The 21,472-nt window shown below is 33.6% G+C and overlaps 1 protein-coding gene across 4 annotated transcripts in view; it reads left to right on the top strand.

The window, feature by feature from the left end:
• LOC120313102 (glypican-5-like) overlaps positions 1–21,472 on the top strand; it is a 144,280-nt gene that overhangs the window by 13,222 nt on the left and 109,586 nt on the right. Inside the window, exon 2 of one of the 4 annotated variants that reach the window (XM_039354639.1) lies at positions 382–668. The exons of the other annotated variants lie outside the window; for them this stretch is intronic. Within the exon in view, the coding sequence (XP_039210573.1) occupies positions 623–668 (46 nt within the window). The 5' untranslated portion in view covers positions 382–622. The remainder of the gene's footprint in view (positions 1–381; positions 669–21,472) is intronic. 4 annotated transcript variants of the gene reach the window in all.

The raw sequence follows: 21,472 nt of genomic DNA on the forward strand, positions 1-21,472 counted from the left end.
TAATGGTGGATTATCAGTAGTATTAATTAGTGATGTTATCAAAGTAAATAATCAAAACTAAGACATTATTGGGTGACAATCCCTGACATACATAGAGTGTTAGCTATCCTATTGCAAAAGTTGTCTTCAAGACATTGCTATACCAGGTATGACATATTACATAATCCTATCAAGAAAAGCTGATTGCTAGTCCTAATGTTCATGATTAATATAATCCTTTACTTGATTACAATGACCTCATGTTATCTAGAGCATGACCATATTGAAAACCTATATTGAAGCAAACCCTATTTTGAATGCTTTTGTAATAAAGAAAGCTCTAATAAAAGTTTATTTCTGTTGAGTTTGTTTCAATTTTAATCATGAAAATTACTTCTTCAGGCTAATCATTGGTTTTCATAAGCAACATTGCAATTCTGGTGAAGCTGATGAGGAACAGAGGAAAATGGAAGCAATGCAGTGGTGGATTCAGACGGTTCGTACCAGTTCGGCAGAACCAGTAGCTAATTTTTTGTTGCCCAGGCCCAGAATGGACTTCTGGAAGTGGCATCCACACAGAGAACCGGTTGTTCATATATTTGAATCCCACCACTGAAGCAATGTCACACAATAAGCCTGTGAAATGTTGAACAGACCCCTTATGTATCTCAGCAAAGGACCCCTGGCAAGTAAGTAAACGGCTTTTACTTCTTGATTGTAAGTACCAGTGGCTGAACGCAACCTAAAGGATTTGATTTATATTTTGCAGTCTGAATTAACACTACTTTTGAAGGAAGCTTTGTTCATATTATTGTGATGACTGCTACTATCAGAAATCTTCTGGGAATATTTGGCATCTGGAATGCAGCTATGATTCTATATTAACAGAGAGGCTACACCATTTTTTTTCTGTGATGTGCGTGATGTAATTCAAATCAAAACAGGCCTGTTTGTGACTGTGGTATTGATTTATGGAGACAGACCACCAGAAAACAAGCATATATGATAGAAGTATCACAATCATGTTCTGAAGATGATCAGGCATTTTTCTCCAATGTTGTACAACTCTATGTATTTATTTAATCAATAAATTAAATAAATTACATTATCAATTTTTAAATTGACATGTTATTATTTTGCCCCAATCTTTCAATATGTTGGAGTATAAAGACATTCGAAAGAACATTTATTACATTAGTGTAGGGAAATATGGAGTATGATTTCTCTATTTCAGTTGGCCAGATGACATGATTAAAAAAGTTATTCATAAACAGGATGAGGAACTGATATTTTATGTTATCCAGCAAAGATCAGTTTCCCTAGAAATAAAACAGTAAAGCCTGGACCAGCTATAGAAGGCTGATCTTATAGATATTTCAGAATTCTCCCCCCCAAAAATCAAAGGAATAAAATTAATATTATTGGCCATATATGTACTATTAAATAGGCAATTTAATAGTAATTAAATTATCTGAAATTATCTGAAAACTTAGTAATCTTCCAGAGTAGCTTTCATGATTCCAATAGATGAAACCCATTAAAGAACTTCAAGGCAAGAATTCTTTCTCAAAGAACATTTTATTCAGGAAATGAAGTATCGGCACTACGTAGTTGAACCCAAAACTAGATTCCCTTCCCCCAGATACAAAGTAACAAGTTGCAAGTCCCACTCTCACAAAACAGTCATAAATCACATTCTCCAATTAGCCCGGAGTGCAGGCTCTCTCCCCAGCTCCTCATTTTGGGGAATGTTCTTTAGGACTAAAGTACTTACTATTATGGTCATCAGGCCAAAAACATATCTAATAAACAGGAGGTGTTGGCTAGACTGTACAGAAAAAACAATAAAAAGCAAAAATAAGTAGAAAGATTTTAAGTTGGGAGAGCATGTTGAAGTATCCATTTGAAGGAAGATTTGATAATGGCTACTAGCAAACCAACATAAATGAAATCAAATTGGGAAAAGGGTCAAAAGAGTGATATGTGGATTAAAAGACTATGCAGACTTTTTCTGTAAGGAATCATTTTTACTCAGAAGAGCTCCAAAGGATCCCAGTTTGATTTTGTGAAAACTGCTTAAACATCATAGGTTTTCAGACATTGTAGGTTCATTATTTCATTTTGTTAAAGGAAAAATAGAAAGTGTACAAGTACTATTTTTTCTCTAACATACTTGTTTCTCAGAAAAGTAGTTTAATATCTATTTATATTACTGTGAAATGGTAGAACAATTGCGTAAGGACGAATACCTCCTAATTTAACAGTCATAGTCTGTTTTTATAAATCATATTTATGTCACAGGTTAATCATATCAGGTATAAATTCTTGACATGTTTGAAAAATCAATAAGACCCAAGAAGACTAATATAATACCTTGCTTTCATTTGATGAAATGGTATCTGTTATGTAATCTAACATTGTGATGGAATGTGCACTGCACCGGTAGTGGGAGACAACTCAGAACATTCCCAGAAGGAGATCTGGATTAAGAGATTGTGTGATCCTGAGCTGGAGGAGGGAGTGGGAAAGAGGTTTATGGTAACTGTAGTCTAGAATCTCTTAGGATAAATCCAGTAGATTAGAAAGTTATAGCTTTAGTTTGACAAGATTCTGTCTATTAGATGTAAGCAAATAAAGAATTGAACTGAATTGGAGCTCACAGACTTATTTCTGGGCTTAAGCCTGACAGATGTAGTTAGAAAGAATTAGCAAAAGATATAAAGCAGGTTTTGGTTTACATGTAATTTTTTCATTACGAGAGTCAGTGGAGGCATGGTAACATCTTCATGTATTTGACAGGAGTAATAGTCTGACATACCAGGCTTTTCAGACTAATGAGCAATCTGGTCTCAATGTTTGACATTAATAAAAATAGATTAGAGTCTTCCTCAATGCAACATATGGATGTTGCCAGTTCATCAAAAGTATTTTGCAAGAAATATAATTTGTCCTTGATGAAAAAAAAAATGATGATTCAAAGACCCTTTGATTTGGAAAGTCTATTGCAAATTTTTTAATGAGTTTTGCTTCAATGCAGTTGTCAATTTGCTCATATCGAAAATACTAAAAACTAATTAATACAAACTAAACTTAAAGAAAGAAAATAGGAAGAAACAATAAAATGTGCAAGTAAAAGGAAAAAGAAAGAAGAGAAAGAATATGATAAAGAAAGAAAGAAAATATATAAAGAAGTGACTTTCAACCTTTTTTACAACAAGTATAGACAATTTAGTAACTCTTCACCCACATAAGTTTACAAACAGATATCTCTTCAACCAATATTCCACCCCTTATCTATAAGCGAAGGCATAAAACATCCAATTTCCAATCCTAGTATCAGCAAAACGTCATAAAGGTTTGCAGAACTTTGCAAAGAAGAAGAAGAAGAAGAAGAAGAAGAAGAAGAAGAAGAAGAAGAAGAAGAAGAAGAAGAAGAAGAAGAAGAAGAAGAAGAAGAAGAAGAAGAAGAAGAAGACTTATTTTAACCTTGATCAAATAACCCAACTTTATATCCCTTCCTTTTACTTCTAACAGAATCCTTAGTTTATTCAAATATTGTTGCAGAATTTTTTTTGCATTCTTCTTTATTCCATCACAAAAAATTCTTCAAGAAAACATTTTAACAAGAAAACATCTTTCTAACCTTTTAATTAAGATTTGAAAAAAGATGTTAAATGTATCCCATGTTCTTAATAGTGTTTGTTATCATGCAGTTATCCTTTCTGTTTTAATGTAACCTTAAACCCTCTCCCAAAACTTGTTTGTACCAAATATTTTACAATGGTAGATCATATATCACAAAATTCTGTTGATAAAGATAAAGAAGTACATAACTATCTGTTTTTCAAGTCATGGAACTGCCTGGAGTATATACTGTATATTTGGGAAGTGGGGAGAGCAAAGCCAGCTTTTAATAATAACTTTGTCTCTTAGTTTAAAAAAATAGGAAGATACTTCAAGGATATGACTGTAGGACCATACATTATCCATACATATGTTATACATTTTTTATATTCACTGGCATTTTGGATAGATTCCATACTATAGAAATCTAATGAGTTCACCTACCAAACTTTTCGTAGATTCAGAACAAGATCTTCAATGACTGTGACCAAGCTACTGTATATTCACCTAATTTATTGAATTTTTGTCTAGTGGGGATGACAAGCTCATCATTCAGATGAATGATTGATGATGTAATGTATCCAAGTGCCAATTCTTCAATTGTTTCTTTTGTCTGAATGGGTGAATCTTGACCCTTGTTATAAATTGATATTTTACTTTATATTAAAATGACACTGTATTCTTGATACTTGTTAGAATGAGTAGAAAAAACTATTCATTTGTGTCTGTCTATAGATCATAGAGACATCAGCTGAATCTCAAAATTTGTATCAAATTCATGGATGTTATGCTGGGTATTAATCAAGTAGTAGATTTATTCTTTGTATTCTATCTTTCTATCATTTTAAGCAGAGACACAGTGACATGTGATGTCAGAGCTACACTATTTAGTTATAAAAGTATTGTTTTACCCAGAGTCTGAGAATTGCAAGGAATAGCACATTACCGAATGTAGGCACTGACTACTTAGAAATATTTGATCAGCTCTAAATGTTGAACGTTTTAGAAAGAAAATAAATAAAATATTAAGACAAGATGGTGTTGAGTTAACCTAGAGTAGTTTTAGCCATATCCGTGATGTTTCCCATGTAAATCTTCAATACAAATACCAGAGTCAAAAATATACACTTGCTATTTTTTATTTAATAAACAAAAAATGTTTTATGTAGCACTTACAGTGGTTCCAAAGAGTTCCAATCCTCACTTTTAATTTAAATTTTATCCAATTGGTATTTTCCCATAGAAAATATCTTCTGCTTTTTATGTCTAAAACATCAGATAACCCGACAAGAAATGGAGAGTTGCTAAAGTTCCTTATTTTGAAATTAGAAGATTTTAAATTCTTTTTTGTATCTAAACTCATTGATAAATCATTTTTTCTTGGCCCAACTTACTGCTCAGAGTTGTTTTGAAAGAAAAATTCCTCTTTGGAAGAAGAATGAGACACATTTACAAAACGTAATACAGGCTATAAATACTGTAAGTAAACACATTAAGCAAAAACAAAGATATTATATTATTTTTGGATGAACCATATTCCCCAAATCAGAGATATTTTTCTTGATTGATGTTCTTAGCATGTGTTATTATATCATATTTTCTATAGTACTTTTGTTCTGTATTTCATAGTATCATTTTTATGCAGGAATCTAACTGAAGATTTTGAGCCATTTTTGAGCCACTTTCAAGGGAATCCTAAGTTGCAGTAATCTAAATGAGAACTTATCAGAGTATGCCTTACTATTGTAAGTAGATGATAAATAACAGAAAAACAAAAATGGCTAATCATGAGATCTGAAATATTCTCAAGGAAAATGTGAAATAAAATCAGGACAAGAACTGGTGACAGAGGGATATAATTGACAATGATTTTCTTACTCAGTTATTAGAAAGAGTTAAAGTAGACAGATCAAAGTTTGAACATTGTAAGACTGGGAAATGGAACTGTGTGCAAATGATGAACATGTAATTACTAAAATGTATAAACAGAAATGCTAAAACATTAAAACAAAAGAAGAACAAGTGAAAGAATATATGATAAAGTAAGCTGAAATTTTGGGTTATAATGCACAGATTGAATAATGGAAAATATGTTTGAAATATGATTGATATTTACACTCTGTTATATCCCTAAACAGAAATTTTATTAAATGATGTACCATTGGTATATCTGACCAGAAAAAGTGTCTGAAATATATAAAGGCACTTCAAATTTATGTTGGAAAAATGAACAACAAGAAGGACAAGCATAATGTCTCTTGAATATCCAATATTTCACTTACTAGTTTGAATATCTAGTTTTTACTTACTGTGAAGGATTCTAATATTTTTGGAATTTTGGGCTTTTTTTTGCAGGTGAATTTAAGGATATTGTGTAATAGCTTTGCACATTCTTCTAATAGCTCTCTGAAAGGTCTCTGATACCTTTGCATTGCATGACTTTGTCTTGCCTTCTCTTGTTTATTTACACCATTTACTTTTTGATATATAGTTTGCTTCGTACAGTATACAGTTTCTACGTTAACTGTTTAATTTGATTCTGCAGTTGCTCTGGTTCCCTTTCAAAGATATTCAGGACTTTAAAAGCAATTCCTGATGTTTTTCTTGAAACAGATGACTACATGCCTAAGTTTGTATCAGCAAATTATTTCAGATATGTTTCAGTAAATAGTCTTATTTTGACTTGAAATGTAGCTGGTCACATCTAATTCAGAAGCAAGCAGTGATTGCTTTTTCACATGACCAACTATCTCATAAAAATATGACAAGGTTGAATAATTGCTCAGTTTTTCTTCTCATTAATAGGAATATTGGCTACTTGCTCTGGTGCCTTGCCTTGCCTTTCTTTTTATTTGAGTTCCAATGAATACACAAAACTTTCCATTAGTGCAGTTTACTATTAATAAATATTTTTCTGAAGCTGTCAACATTTTTGAAGGCTATCTTCTGATTTACCTTTGATAAAAGATGTAATTGACGTAAAAGATAATATGACCAGTGCATTTCTCCTACTGTTTTAAGAGAATACCTTTTACAATCTTCTTTCCTTTTGCAACTATTCTGTTATGTGAAAAAAAATACATCAAAACCTTGGTCTAGAAATTTAAAGATGTATAAAATAGCTGTGGTTTTTTTTCTAGAAAATAAAGAACACCTGCTGTGTACTGCATATGCCATGTACTGCACACGTCATGTATTAAGGAATCTATAAAGTACTTTTTGGAAAGCACTTGATTTCCCCACTCTACCCTTCACCCCAGCCCAGTTCAAAGTATCTATCTATTATAGAGAAATAATCAGGGATGTTTGTTCTTTCAACAATTCACTTAATGTATATAGATTTTGCTGACATGAATTATAAATTGGATTGCACATCTGGTATGTGAATTCCTAGATTCTACCTTAATGGAAACATTATGAAAACATTTGTGAACTGACAATACCCATCATCTCCAGAGAGCATGATCAGTGATTAGGGATGAGGAGACAGGCAATATAAAACATTTGAAGGGCTCTATATTGGATGAGGCTCTTGAAAATATTTAAGATTGCACCTACATTAGGAGATGGCAGCAGTACCAATTCTAGATAGGAGGATAGATTTTGAAATTTTGTAATTCTGTTTAGAAAATTGAATATTACTTTCAGACATTTAAAGAACTGCCCAAAAAAATACATCATAACTCATGCACACATGTGTATACCATTTCCTTTTGAGCCCTTTAAATAAGGACATTTAAGAGATAGAAAATATGTTTACTTTATATGAATCATAGTGATCTTTTTAATCAATTGTAGTATTTGCAGTCTCCCTTATTACAATTTTTACGTTCATATCTAAATGGTAAATTGGATTTTGACTGAACAGCCCTAATTGGACTCAGCTGACATCTTTTTTGCTTCTGAATGATCTATCTTATGTTTTGTTGCTCACTTTTTTTGACAAAAGAAACATATCTTTGATAAAGATGGAGTAAATTTTGCACACACACACACATGTTCTATCCCAGTCACAATTCTATCATATGCCAGGTTTGAATGCATTTTATTAGCACTGCAAAGCTTTGATTCATAAGAATGAATAATTAATCATAATTATCTTTTGAATTATGACATAGCTTCAAATATTGATGCAGATGTTTATCAAAAAGTAAGTTCTTTTGGAAATTCTGGCTTATATCTTAGATACAAAATAGGTATTCAAATCCAGAAGGCTGTTTGAATCTGTTCTGCTAATCCAGTGGACCACACTTAACAAATGACTGATTTTGGATTGTTAGCTAATTATATAATCAATCCAATATTAATTGAATACAGAAGCATATAAATAAGTAGAATATGAGGATATCAATTACAACTTCAAATAAATAATTGATTTTATTCAGTCTAAATATGTATGTTGTTAATATAAAATCACAATGAACTGATATCATTAGTAGGATATCCTAAGAGGAAATTTAGGTGGATATAAAAACTTGGATTGATTGCACTGTATTCCCCATGGAAATAGGTTTGTAGACAGACTAAAATTTGAAGTGCTAAGAATTTGGATGTTTTAAAGCTCATCTGTGTACTATACCATGAAACTTTTTATAGCTTGCATCTGTAACAACTTCTTTCAAAGAAAAACAGCGTTATCCTGAAGTGCAAAAAAAAAAAAAAATTCTACTAGATTAGTAAACATGACTCTTACTTCATAGAACTAACAGTTTTAGGATTACTTTATTGGAAAAAAGAATGGCTGTTAAAACAGCTTATATGCAGTTATAATTTCATCTGAATTTTAACCTCACTTTGTGCTTTCCAACCAGTATGTATATGAATGCCTTGCTTCTTATAAGTTTCATCTTTCAGAAGTCTTCAGCTTCTCTGATTTCTAACATTAAATTAAATTGAAAGGAAGCTACCATGGGAGAACATCTCACATTAGAAGAGACAGGGCAGCCAGGAAACTTTAGAATATTAAATAGGAATAGCTATTTGTTGTACCTGACAATAAAATAAACTCAAAAACACTACCAAGAGAAAGTTGAAATAAATTCTCAGGCATTCAAGTTAGAAAACAAAATTCCCTTTTGTAGTAGAACAAAACTTGAGTTGCAGGATAAAATTCATTATCATATTAGTTTGCATACTGCTCTGAATATTCCAATTCAGACCACCAATCAAAATATTCACACAAAATGTGCTACTAAATAAAAATGGAATTCTAAAGCAAATATATTAGAGGGAAAATGTGTCCAGTAAGATATGAAAATGCATACACAAAATGTTTCAAATGTTTGTTTGGATTTCTCCTCCCCAATTTTAAAAACAGAGTGGAATAAAATGGAATGAATAGATTCATCTGTCTTTTTAGACTAGATTTATTACTGTTTAACTGGTAGGAATTGACTTCCCCAAAACATGTGGATGAATTTGTGACCAATTTGACCCATTTGTTAAGTTCTGTCGAATTACAAAACTTGCAACATACGTTGCATTAATAGGAGAGAGCCACCCTTCCATTATTATTAAACTGCTGATTCCGAATCCATAATTGGAAAACTGCTTTGGATTCCGCACAAATGAAGGTAATGTCAGGGCATTGGAGGAAAGCAGATCACCCTTGAACCTGGCATATTTGCTGGGTGACTTTAGGCCAGGAAGCCCTGAAAGAAGTCAATGGCCTTGCCAAGAAAACTGCAGGGACTTGTCCAGACAGTCTCTGAGAATTAGATACAATTGAATGTGGGGGTGAGGGACAAAAGAGAAAATCCAGTAATACTATCTTATGTGGCACAGAGGGATCTTCAGCTCAGGAAGAGCACCAGAATATTTATCAAAAAAGCCAATGATCAGGAGAAGGTGAAAAGATTAGGTTACAGTTCTTTGTTCTAAATGGTAAAGGACAACTTCGTAATTTGAATCATGTTTTTAAATTAGAGAAGTAATTCCATACTATAACTTTAAACTGTGTAGCAGATTTTTAAAAAGGAAATTCTACTGTTCAAAATATTTAATAGCAATTGGACCCCCAAGAAAGATGAATATCTTTGATAATTAAATCCAGTATTGAATATGAGCTGGAGCTGAAAATCCATAAATGCTTATCTGGGAACCCCATTGGAACTTAAGGGGACTTACTTTGGAGTAAACATATATATTATTGTACCTTAAACAATGCTTTGTAGATGAACTTGTTTTATTAATGATATCAGTGGAATAATATGAACTTTAAACTTCAAAATACTTTTTCAATTTATTTCCCATAGATGAGCGTCATAGATTTACATCTGTGAAACATAACAGGAAGTTCTAACAATATTTATTTTCTAGACAGATATGCTCTCTGACTCTTGCACAAAATTCAGCTGTGTGATTCTTGAGTTTTCCTAATGGGATTTCCTTCAAAGTCCATTTTAATAAAAAGGCATTAATATGTATTTGTATTGTATTGTATGTATTGTATTAATAGCTATGCTGTAAATCATGAAAATAAATTAAAATTAGCAAAATAGGAAAATTAATCATTGAAAATTGGCACAAGATATATGGCGTAAAGCTATATGTTACAGAGGCAACAGAGATTTGCTTTGACAAGAGATTCGTGTCACAGAGGCAATGTAATTCTCTTCACTGAGGCAAAGAAGCTAGAAAGCATATTTTCTAGCCTCAAAGCCTCTCCTTCTCCCCTGTAAGGGTTAATTTTTTTGATGCAGTGATGAATGGCAGGAACTATCAAAGGTGGGAAACAAGCAGGGAGACTTGTAAAGGCAGGAGGCAGAGGACTAAGATCCAACATCGTGTTAGAAGGAGAATCTCATTGTATTGCTTCTCAATTCACTTAAGTTCATCACAAAACTTTCTTGTGTTGATTTGGGTTATGGATCAGGAAAAGGGTTTAAATAAAGCATATCTGGTGGGATCTAGAAAAAGGGCCTTCTCTGTGATGGCTCCCTCTCTTTGTAACAGAGATAAGATTGGAAGGTATTGTTGCTTTTCTTCAAGACCTTGAGGATATGGGATTTTTTCCAGGGGGCTTAGGGGCCCCATTCAGAGCCAATCAAGTGGCTTATCTGACTGTGTTGTCACCTCTGTGAGGTGGTGATGGGGAGAAGTTAAACTGTGAATTTTTTAACTTTAACTGTGGATTTCTGAATCCACATCACTATTACAGTGATGGCGAACCTATGGCACACGTGCCAGAAGCGGCACTCAGAGCCCTCTCTGTGGGCACATGCACTGTCGCCTCATCCCCGCCTCCTCCCATGGCCCCCTCCTCACCGGCAGCCCCCCCAGAGGAGAGTCACCCCGGGTGCGGCCCATGCAAAGCAGTGCAGCCAAGGATATGGTAGCCGGGCAGCGGGGACAAGACTCTGCCCTTGCGCCCTGTCACGTGCAGATGGTGCTGCGGAGGGCATAGCTGCCATGGTGCTGCTGTGCCACTTGGGTGATCTGTGGCAGGCCATGTAGGTGGTGGGTGGCCAGTGGGCAGGGCGGAGCGGGAACGGATGGGGGTGATTTTTGGGCACTTGGTTTCTAAAAGGTTCACCATCACTGCCCTATTATATCCTGCCACTAAAACCAAGCAAAGAAGCCTCCTTAGGCTTGATGGATCCATACTAGAGACCAGACAAGGTAGAACCTCTTGTTTTTCAATGTTATAGTTTTATCGTGATTTTTTGCATACCACTGGTCAGTTTTACTGTTCAGATTTGGTTATCCTTCCACTGTTAAGCCAAATTTATGCAAGGGCTACACAATAAAGCTTAAGTCATATATTATCTAATCAACATATGAGTTGCTGAAATGGGCTACTTTTTATTATATCTGCAAGCTCTGCAAGGACACATGACTGAGGTGGTATCCTCCATGAATTGTACAAGCCTGAATATCAGAGGAAGGCAATGTCTGAGGTGTTAGGAAGCCCAAAAATCAACCCATCAACTTTCCTTGGGGTCAGAAAGCCATTTGATGATGTACTAAATAACTGCAAGGATGGGAGAGAACATTTAAGGATAGATATATTGCTGTTTTGGGCCACATTTGAAGGGCTTTTAAGAAGAGTAATTTGTTTCCCAGAACTTCCTCATCTAATTGAGGTATTTTGCCACCAAGAGTTCATGATATTGTCCAGGAGACCTGAAATGGGTTGTTAAGTGGCTCCTTTTCTATATATCCCTGCATGGATACTTTCTCCCCTTGAAAAAAAAAAACCTCAGTAACATCATGGATTTACCATTAGAGGCTACCTTATTTTTCATCTGAGACACATAATTGCTTTTGCACAATTATTTTTATTTATTTATTAGGCTTGTTTATTCCTCATCTTACCTAGAGGTGACTCTGGGTGGCTTAGAAACATTAAAAGCCAATAAATAATTGAAGCAATACTCACAACAATAGTAATATTCATAGAGTCCACAGATTAGCTTCAACTAAACACAAATATTAATATTTTACTTTCTCAATAGAATAAGTTGATATTTGCAAGAAAATTCATGATAGGGTACAGACTTCTCAATTTCAGAGTAATAATTGTTTTCAGATATATACTCTCCTAGATGCTTATTTATTAGAATGGGACATGAAACCTTTCCTGTTCTTTATAAATGTAAATGCTACCAAATGTGTGCAAGAAAATTAAGTGGGAATTTTTATGCATCTCTAGAAAACCTTAATCAAAGAAGAGAGGGAGGAGAAGGCGAAATTGCTAATTATTCTCTCAGATTTTGATGAAACTGAAAATGTTGCAAGAATCATGTGCAAATGGAGTTTTGTTGTTTTAAATAGAATTAAATGACTTTTCTTTGGAAGAAAATTATTAAGAACTAGGACTATGTGAAGATTTGAATTAACTTCTAAACGAAGTTAAGATGACATATGGGGTCAATGATCTGGCTTGCTGATTTTGAAAAAATCAGTTGAGCGGATTTGATTTTCTGTATTGATTCAAATAGTTGAATCTGCTCAGACTTATGATTTGAATCAAAAGAAAGTTGACTCACATGTACCTAATACATTTAATTTAGGAATGATCCCTTAAATATTATAATTTCTCATTTACTTTTAATTTTTGAAATTACCAGGTTAACAGTTTGTCCCAGTTTGTCCCAGGCACTACCACTACCACCCTTCTTCACCTTCCTTGTGTTATATCCTGTCATGACAGAGATATGAAATGTTTTATGAAGTCTAAAACTAAAATAAGGAATGCATCACCATAAAATTGCTGAGCTAAATGTTTTCCATGATTAAATGTGAATTCTCCTTCATTTATTTATTGACTCCATTCCCTTCCCAACTCTCTCCATGCTGGCATTTTGTGGAAGTCTCAAACATTTTTAACAGATATATTGTTTGCCTTATTACAGGTCCCTAGTATGCCAAATAAAGATAATAAAATTTTATGTTTAAGTTGTGGGAATTTTACATAGACTGTTTCAATCATACATTGGATAGGAACCATACATTTTACTTGGAATTTGGGAGCAGTAATTTTATTACTGAACAGTCATTTCATTCCTTACAAACTCAGTACAAAAATAGGCTGTTATAACTGTCTGCTGATTTCATAAATGTGGCATTAAGTCCTAAATCAGAGGTGGGGAATTGGACACTATTTGGAAGGTAAATTTACTCACTTCAATAAAATATTACCTATAGTTGGACTGAGGACTCTTGCCATTTCAAAGACAGCATTCAGTCATAACTTGGATATGTAAGCTGGAGAGCTTAAGAGCTTATGGTCTAATTGTATGTTATCAGCAAATGGAATTAATTCTGATGTGTATTTTACAATACCCACTGCAAATAAAGTATATATTAAAATAATTCCCACTTAAATAGAGAAATTGGAAACTTGATTCTCTTTAGCATAAGCATTTTCCATCTGCCACACTAAACAGAACTGTTATTTTTATTTTTATTTTGCTTCTGGAAGGAAATCAGTTTACACTTTGCCATTTCCATTGCCAAATTAATTTCTTCTATTCAAACTGACGTGAAGATATTTCACTTAGCTCTGAAAAATCCACAGCTAAATTTCTGATTTCACACACATAAACACACACACATTCCTTGATCTTCTTGGGGAAAGGTCAGAATGACAAAATAGTAAATGAATAAAATAACATTAATAAAAAGAACCACATTGCAAGCAACAAGAAAAATTTCATACATGCATAAAATCCCAATCTATGTTTTAAACACATATATGCATCTTTAGGATTTAGAAAGTTGGGGTTTTTTTAATGGTGACACAATATCTAGTAAGTATCACTTAAAATTCTGTCAATTTAGATAATTTGCCTTCGGGAAAATGATTGGCTCAAGGGTTTTATTTGTTTTGTTTCTAACCTGTTATTTTCAGTTGTTTCTTCTCCTATCCTCATTGCATGGGATAAGTGCATATTATGACATCATGGAAAAAATAATACAAAAACTTCCATTAAATATTTTCTTTTTTTTTTATTATTATTATTATTATTATTATTATTATTATTATTATTATTATTATTATTATTATTATTATTATTATTGTTTGGTATTTCCATGCAATCATTTGGCAAAGAATGGGTGTCATATAAAGCATGACTACAAAAAGGTAAGTATTCTCAATAGCCAGATGGTTTCTGGGTAGCTATTTGATGCTCACTCCATGGGATCTCCGAATAAAACATAAAAAAGCTCTGTGGTTGTTATTGTTAAATCATTAAATATTTGCCCAACCTTCACAAGAGGAAGAACATAGCATTGTATTCTGATCATTTGCTTCTCTAAAAAATAAAAAAATCCAATGTATTTACTACACTTTCTGAATCTCTCCCCCATTCCCTCTCTCCACTTTCCCTGGGCTTCTCTATCCTATGGAACTAAGCTGTGGAATCTTGCATAAATGGAGATTTAGACTGCCTTCCTGCAATTGTACAACCTTGAAAACCAAAAGATTATTCTTTTAATATAATTTACAATTAATCAGGAAGATTCTAAAAATATTCACTTTAATGCATTTAGTACTCATTTCACATTTTTATGTCCAACATACAATAACCAGCAGGGCCTCCAGAATGTATTAGGAAGGCCTTGAATGGGCATTTTTGTTCATCAATTAAGATTAATGCTACCCACGTTTTCCATAGAAATTCTGGAGGCATGGTTGGAAAGAAGTAAAAGCTTTTTTATTATTATTCTAGTAGCTGGGTCTCTATAAGTGATTGTCATCCACCACCACAGAATGATTCAGAGAAAAAAAATCTCTGCTCTTTCTTGGCCTAGATGCTGCATTCTGCACATTGTTTTAAGAAATAATAATGGCAGCTATCGAGAGAAGTGTATTAGACTAAGAACAAGTTAGCACACATTTGTTTGAATCAGTTACTACGGTAATTCTCCTTTCCTCCAATCAAGCTGCTATTCAAAAAATAACTGTCATAGGCTATAAAATATCATCTCAATGAAATCTAGATTTAATAAAAGAATACAAAAACATGCATGTGGAAGTATACATTCAAAAGAAATAATGTCTCTATATTATGTCAATAAATCGACATAAGGGAATAGCGGCTATTTGAGTGCTGTGGTAACACTACCACATATGCTGTAAAATGATTTATATTCTCCCGAAGACATTTATGTACACATAAGAAAGAAAACTGACACATAATCTGACTATTTTAAGCTTGATCAAATAATCCAACTTTGTATTCCTTTTTAAACAATCTTGATCTTTATTCCCTTTAAAGAGTGTTCCAGGTCTTGATTTCTTATCTCCTTGTATCTTTTCAGAAAGTCCTTCAAAACTTTAACACATCTTTTGTGAATCCAAAATGAAAAAGTTATCCATATCACTTTTATGGTTTATACTAATTATTTAGACACTAGCCAGTTTCTTTTGTAAATATAGTTTAACATTTTTATCCAAATCATTCTTGTAAACTGTATTTCTAAATCCACATTTGAATCTGCCTCAACCTTATCTAGTAGAGAATGCCCCTCCTGTCTAACTTCTTTTAATATCCAGTTTTGGGATAGTATACAATCTTAAAAGTAACTTCTGAGGGCATTGGTTCCCAAAATATTCAAATATATTTGAATTCATCCCAAGTTAAAATAATTTGCTTCATCTGTATTAATAAGTTTTTTCTTCTATATTATACCTTTTAGTTCTTTCTGGTTCCCTTTAGTGAATAACCTTCAACTATTTTGGGTTTTTTTTTTCAATCAACATTATTTTCCCACAGGAAAATTTCTTGTATTTAATTTCAAAGTCTTCATTTTTCCCCCCAGGCAAAGACATTGTCCTACAGGAACTACTATTGTAATTAATTTCAAAATCTTATTTCAAATCTATGTAGCTCCTTAGTCTGTTTATAACTTTACAAAATCCATATTTAATTGTCCTGCTATTTATTGCAAAATAGTTAAGCTCTTAAACTTACATAAAAACATTTTGTTAAGGTTTGAAGGAGATTTCCTGATGTAATATAATGAAACTTTATGCCTCAAGGTTCTTAATAGCCAAAAAGTAGCTAACAAGCAATTCAGAAAGTGATTCTGAAAGGAAATATGCAAACACTGTATTCTCTATATATTGTTGAATTTTTGAATGGCAGCAGAAGTAGACAGTACTACTCAGAAAGTGAATAGCAGGTAACTCAGCGATTCCTTAATTGCATTCTTTATGATATACTGTTCTTTCAAATTCCCTAAATTTTATGAAAAGTGCAGATATTGTTCTCTCTTTACTATTTTACCTCTTCTTTTTCTGCAAAAAATCCATTTAGCAGAAAATGTTGCATATCATCCTTTAAAGAAATCCTAAGACTGAAGTCTAGAAGCATTCTGTCCTGTTTTTAAGCATTCAAATAAAAATTTGATTCAATCCAAACTTCAGGCTAAATTGCACAATGGCTTACTATTCAATCTCCGGTACTTTCACAAAAAATTTGGAGCACTGTAGCAGGATTGGAAAAGGCTGATACATACATAATGCAGATGTAATATGGCTACAACAACATACATTCTATAATTAGCTCCCTATTCGCTCCCCGTTTTTCTCAAAATATCAGAATATTTTCCCCAAATCACAATTATTAAGATATGAAGTAGCAGTCAGATGGCTGATCAAACTATTTTTTTTAAAAAAAAATAAGATTCCAATAGTAATATATTAGTTTTCAACAGAAACTAAAACTAAAAATAATCTGCTTTTCTAATTTTTATACAAATCTACTGAATTTTCAATATTTATCTTATATTTCTCATAAAAGTACCTTCATTATTTTATTCTGTGTCAAAACTTACTAGCTTACTAGATTTTGGGGGGATGTAGTTATTAGCTGTAAGTTTCAATTTTTTGAAAAATAGTTTACCAGATTTTTTTGAGAAAAAATTATTGTGATCTGTTTGTGTGACCTGTTTGTTTTTCTATCTACAATGGATATAAAAAATCTACATACCCCTGTTAAAATGCCATGTTTTTGAGATGTAAAAGGATCAGATTAAGATAAATCACTTCAGAATTATTTCCACCTTTAATATTATGTACAAAATGTACAATTCAACTGAAAAACAAACTGAAATCTTTTAGGGAAAAACTAATAAAAATGTACAATAACTTGATTGCAGAGTGTACATACCCTTAAAGTAATATTTGATTTTTGGGATAGCATTCTGTCTTTTGGAGTAGGACATCTTGCCATGTGAATTATTCTGTCCCAGACAGAACAGATTGCTTTCAGTCCAATCCAGGTCAGATAGATAACTCAGAAGAATAAACAGAAAATATTGCTTTATTCTGGGAATCCTAAACAATGACTTACAGTTATGTAGAGATACGTCCAAAAGTATATTTCTGCAATATTGGTTCATTCCATAGGTAAATTGATAATGAATTTTCCCCTCTTTTTCTGCATAAGCATCACATGTTGGCATAGGACCTCCAAGCCATGTGGCTAAGAGACATGAGGCTGGATGAACAAAGGCATTCCAAACTGGGCACATAGCCAGTATGTCCTGAGAAGAACTCAGAGGCTCCTCCTACTACTGACCTGTTAACATGGGATGACTGACTGGCTAAACTACATTTCCCATAATCTATCTCTTAAGGAAACAGCACTTAACCCAATATATGCCAGATATTCTAATATATTGATACATGCTCTCTAGTTAGGGTTACATAGAGCTATATGATCCAGAACACGAATCCTTGCCCACTTTCCCTTGTATAAGTGCTCCAAATCTATCATATTGAAAGGGCATCCCTGTGCACAGTCCTCTTTAGGTCACCACCACAGATTTTTCAACTGGATTCCAAATCTTTGATCTTCTTATGATGAAGCCATTCTTTTGTTGATTTGGATTGCTGTCATGTTGAAAAGTGAAATTCCTCTTCCTCTGCAGCATTTAGCAAAGGCTGAAGGTTTTGTGGAACTGCTTATAATTCCCTCCACATTGACTAAATTCCCAGTGCCAGCTAAACCATAGCAGCCCCAAAGCATAATACTGCCACCATTATCCTTCACTCTGTATACAGCAGAGGTCTTCAAACGGCCCTTTTATGACTTGTGGATTTCAACTCCCAGAATTCCTCAGCCAGCATAACACATTTTCCCATATGCTTTTGTAAGACTTGATGTAGGCTTTTGCAAAATGTGGCTGGACCTATATGTTTTTCTTTGTAAGAAAAGGTTTACATCTTGCCAACCTACCTCACAGCCCAGATATAGGAAGAATATGGGAGATTGTTGACAACACATGTAGTACACAATCAGTTCTTGCCAAAGTTTCCTGCAGCCCCTTTAATGTTGCTGAGGGTCTCTTGGGTCAGTTTTCTTCCTGTTTTGTGATCAATTTTGGCTAGACATCCAGTTCTTGATAATGTCACTGTTGTGCCATATTTTTTCCATTCGCTGACAACAGTCTCCAGTGTTGAAAATTTTTTTGTACTTTTGCTGACAATTAGTCCTGTTTGATTCTTTGTGAACTCTTTGCAGACCATACTTTTCTGCTGTAAGAAGCAACTGAGTCAATCCTACTAGAACAGCTGAACTTTATATAGGCTTGGTCAGAGCTACTTTAATGCATGGCAGGTGTGCATTATTTAACATCAGTTTAAATGTGATTGGTTAATTCTGAACCCAGCCACATCCCTACTTATAAAGGGTGTGCACACTTATGCAATCACGTTATTGTTAGTTTTATTATTATTTTATTCTCCCTAAAAGATTTCAGTGTTTTTCAGTTGAATTATACAGCTAATGTGTTATATTAAAGACAGAAAAAAGTCTAAAGTGATTTATCTTGGTCTGGTTTTTTATATCTCAAAAATGTATTTAGAAATATGAATTATTTGCTTAGCATAATTGAGAATTGACAGTGACAGACTCTATTTTGTGAACCAACAATTGCGATTTTATATTTTGATGATGTTATTTCTAATAAAAGAGTGATATGTAATATATTTGCATTTAAATATTTATTTTCATTCAGGGTAAATATTGAGTGATTTTGACTTCCACTTCTAGTAGACTTTGGTTGTCCAATTTCAGAGAATATAGATCTTAGAGATCTTAGAGAACCAACTGATTTGCCTTTCTTTGGGAAGCTTTCCACTACAAAAAAGATCTTCATTCAAGTTAGCTGCTTTGGATAGTTTAATCTGGCTCCAAAGACAGCATCTGCAGAAAGGTGGGTCACTGAATGCATTGACCCAGCAGCTTTGCAAGCTGGTGTACAGATGTGCCCGCAGCTTGAAATCTGGTATGAATTCCTCTGAGTGGTAATATGCAATGTGCCATTCAGTTATTCTGCTGTCTGGATTTTCTTCTTTCCTCATCTTCTTTCCCTGCGCACCTATTCTATCTGTCGTGGTATGCTATGCATTAAGTTTCATAGTATAAATTGTGGCCTTTTTCAAATTATTGCTAATTTATGCATTTATTTTTATTTATTAAATTCATATAGCTGCCCATCTCTAATTTTGTGAGAGTACTAATTTTCAAGAGCAGACTGAGTGCAAAAAAGCTTATATTGGAGTTTATTAGTGAAATATTATTTCCCAAAGCTAGTATTGAAGAACCAAAGTTTTTTATATTCACAGTATGATGCTTATGGTGACCTCAAGAAATTAAACTGGGAAGGTGGCTTGTTCTATGTTTTGTCTTTAAATACTCTGTGTTTTATATTGTGGTCTTTGTCATACAAAATATTTATTACATTCTATTTAGGAGCAATCTTTTTGCTATATGTAGGCCTTAGTCTGCATATATTCTCTTCAACATTTTATGTGTTTGTCCAAGAAATTAATGGGGCAAAGAATCTTAGCAACCAACTGCTGCTAGGGTCTCTGTGTCACGGTTTCTTCTGTTTTTTGTATAGTGATTAATAGTTTTCCTGAAGATAAATATTTTCATCAAACCCAGTGTGAGATGCATAGGTGGGAACACCTGCAGAAATTCCATGTCTTCATGATATACAGGCTTGGGATGAAGAAAGGTTACATAGTCTGTTTTGTACTATTCATTAATACTGCTTTGTTTATTTCAGTGCCCACCATATGGATTTAAAATTCTGTAATAAAAAGAGCAGCCATATATGACAAAACCAATAATTTAAGTTATGGAGAATTTAACTTAAATGAAAAAGAACTTGATGTTGTGCTCTGGATAAAGTTTGTAAGATTCCTGCTATACATTACATGTTAGCATAATCTAGCAAGACATGATACTACATGTTAAAATACTGAGCTAAGACCTCCAATGAACAAAATTGGGCCACGTATTTATGAACAATTTGCAATTACTAACACAATTAGGCTGCATTATAATGGCTGGTTCACTTTAATAAGAGTAAAAACAAGCCTAGCTTCCGGTACGAGGCGACGGCGATGGTGGCTATCTTTTAGCCGTCCAGCTGGGGAAGTGTCAGAGCCGCGGAGCACAGCGCGCATCAGCTGGCCCGCGGCTCGGAATTCCCTTCCCGGGCAAAGGGAAGGGACAGAGAACGCAGGAATAGAGGTAGAACCCCTAAACCCCCTCTGGATTTATTTCTAGAGGGGGTGAAAGGAGTGTTCCCTCGGAGCTCCTGCTGATCTCCGCCTCCCAGCTGTTTTTGCTTCCTAGGAAGCAAAAGAAACCGCCGCTTCTATCTCCGTGTTTATAGTATTTTGGTGAGTAATTTTTAAACGGACGGAGCAGTTTAAAGGATTTTTGTTATATACTTTAGGTGTTTATTTTTTTTTATTATTTGATTTTTACTATTTTTCCTCCTTTTCTTTGTTATATTAGTGAAAGGATTTAAGATGGCGTTTTGAAAGTGTCGGAGTTTTTTTTTCCTTTCCCTTTTGTTTTACTTTCCCTTTTTAAGGACTGGCTTTTGCTTTTGCTTTTGGCTTAGAATTTTTTCTTTTGAATTGTTTGCTCTTTTATCTTTTATTCTTTGGATTTTCTCTGGATTTTCAAGGACTATAGTTTGTCTCTTTTTAAATTCTTTTTCTTTTTCTTTCCTCCTCCCTTCTTGTGTGGAGGGGAAAGGGAAGTGAGAACTGCGCTTTTTAAAATGGCTTCAAAGAGACAGCAGCCTGCTTCAATACCTAAGGTTGTTTCTTCTCCTATAACTTCCACTGCACAATTACAACAACAATCCAAACATGTACCACCGGCTCAGCCACCACCCTCCCCCCCTCTGCCTAGACTTTCAGCACAAGAGGTCAGAGGCATAATGGGAGAGATTGTAGTTCAAATGAGAGAGGAAATGAAGCAATTTGCCTCACAGATTAAATCAGAAATTAAATCTGATCTTAAAGAAGAGATAACGGGGATAAAGACTAAATTGCAAGAAAATAATAATGATTTACGACAAGATATACTTGCAGCAGTTTCAGGCT

This window comes from Crotalus tigris, unplaced genomic scaffold (assembly GCF_016545835.1).
Source record: "Crotalus tigris isolate CLP2741 ecotype Arizona unplaced genomic scaffold, ASM1654583v1 scf7180000018569.352800, whole genome shotgun sequence".
Taxonomy (NCBI): Eukaryota; Metazoa; Chordata; class Lepidosauria; order Squamata; family Viperidae; genus Crotalus; species Crotalus tigris.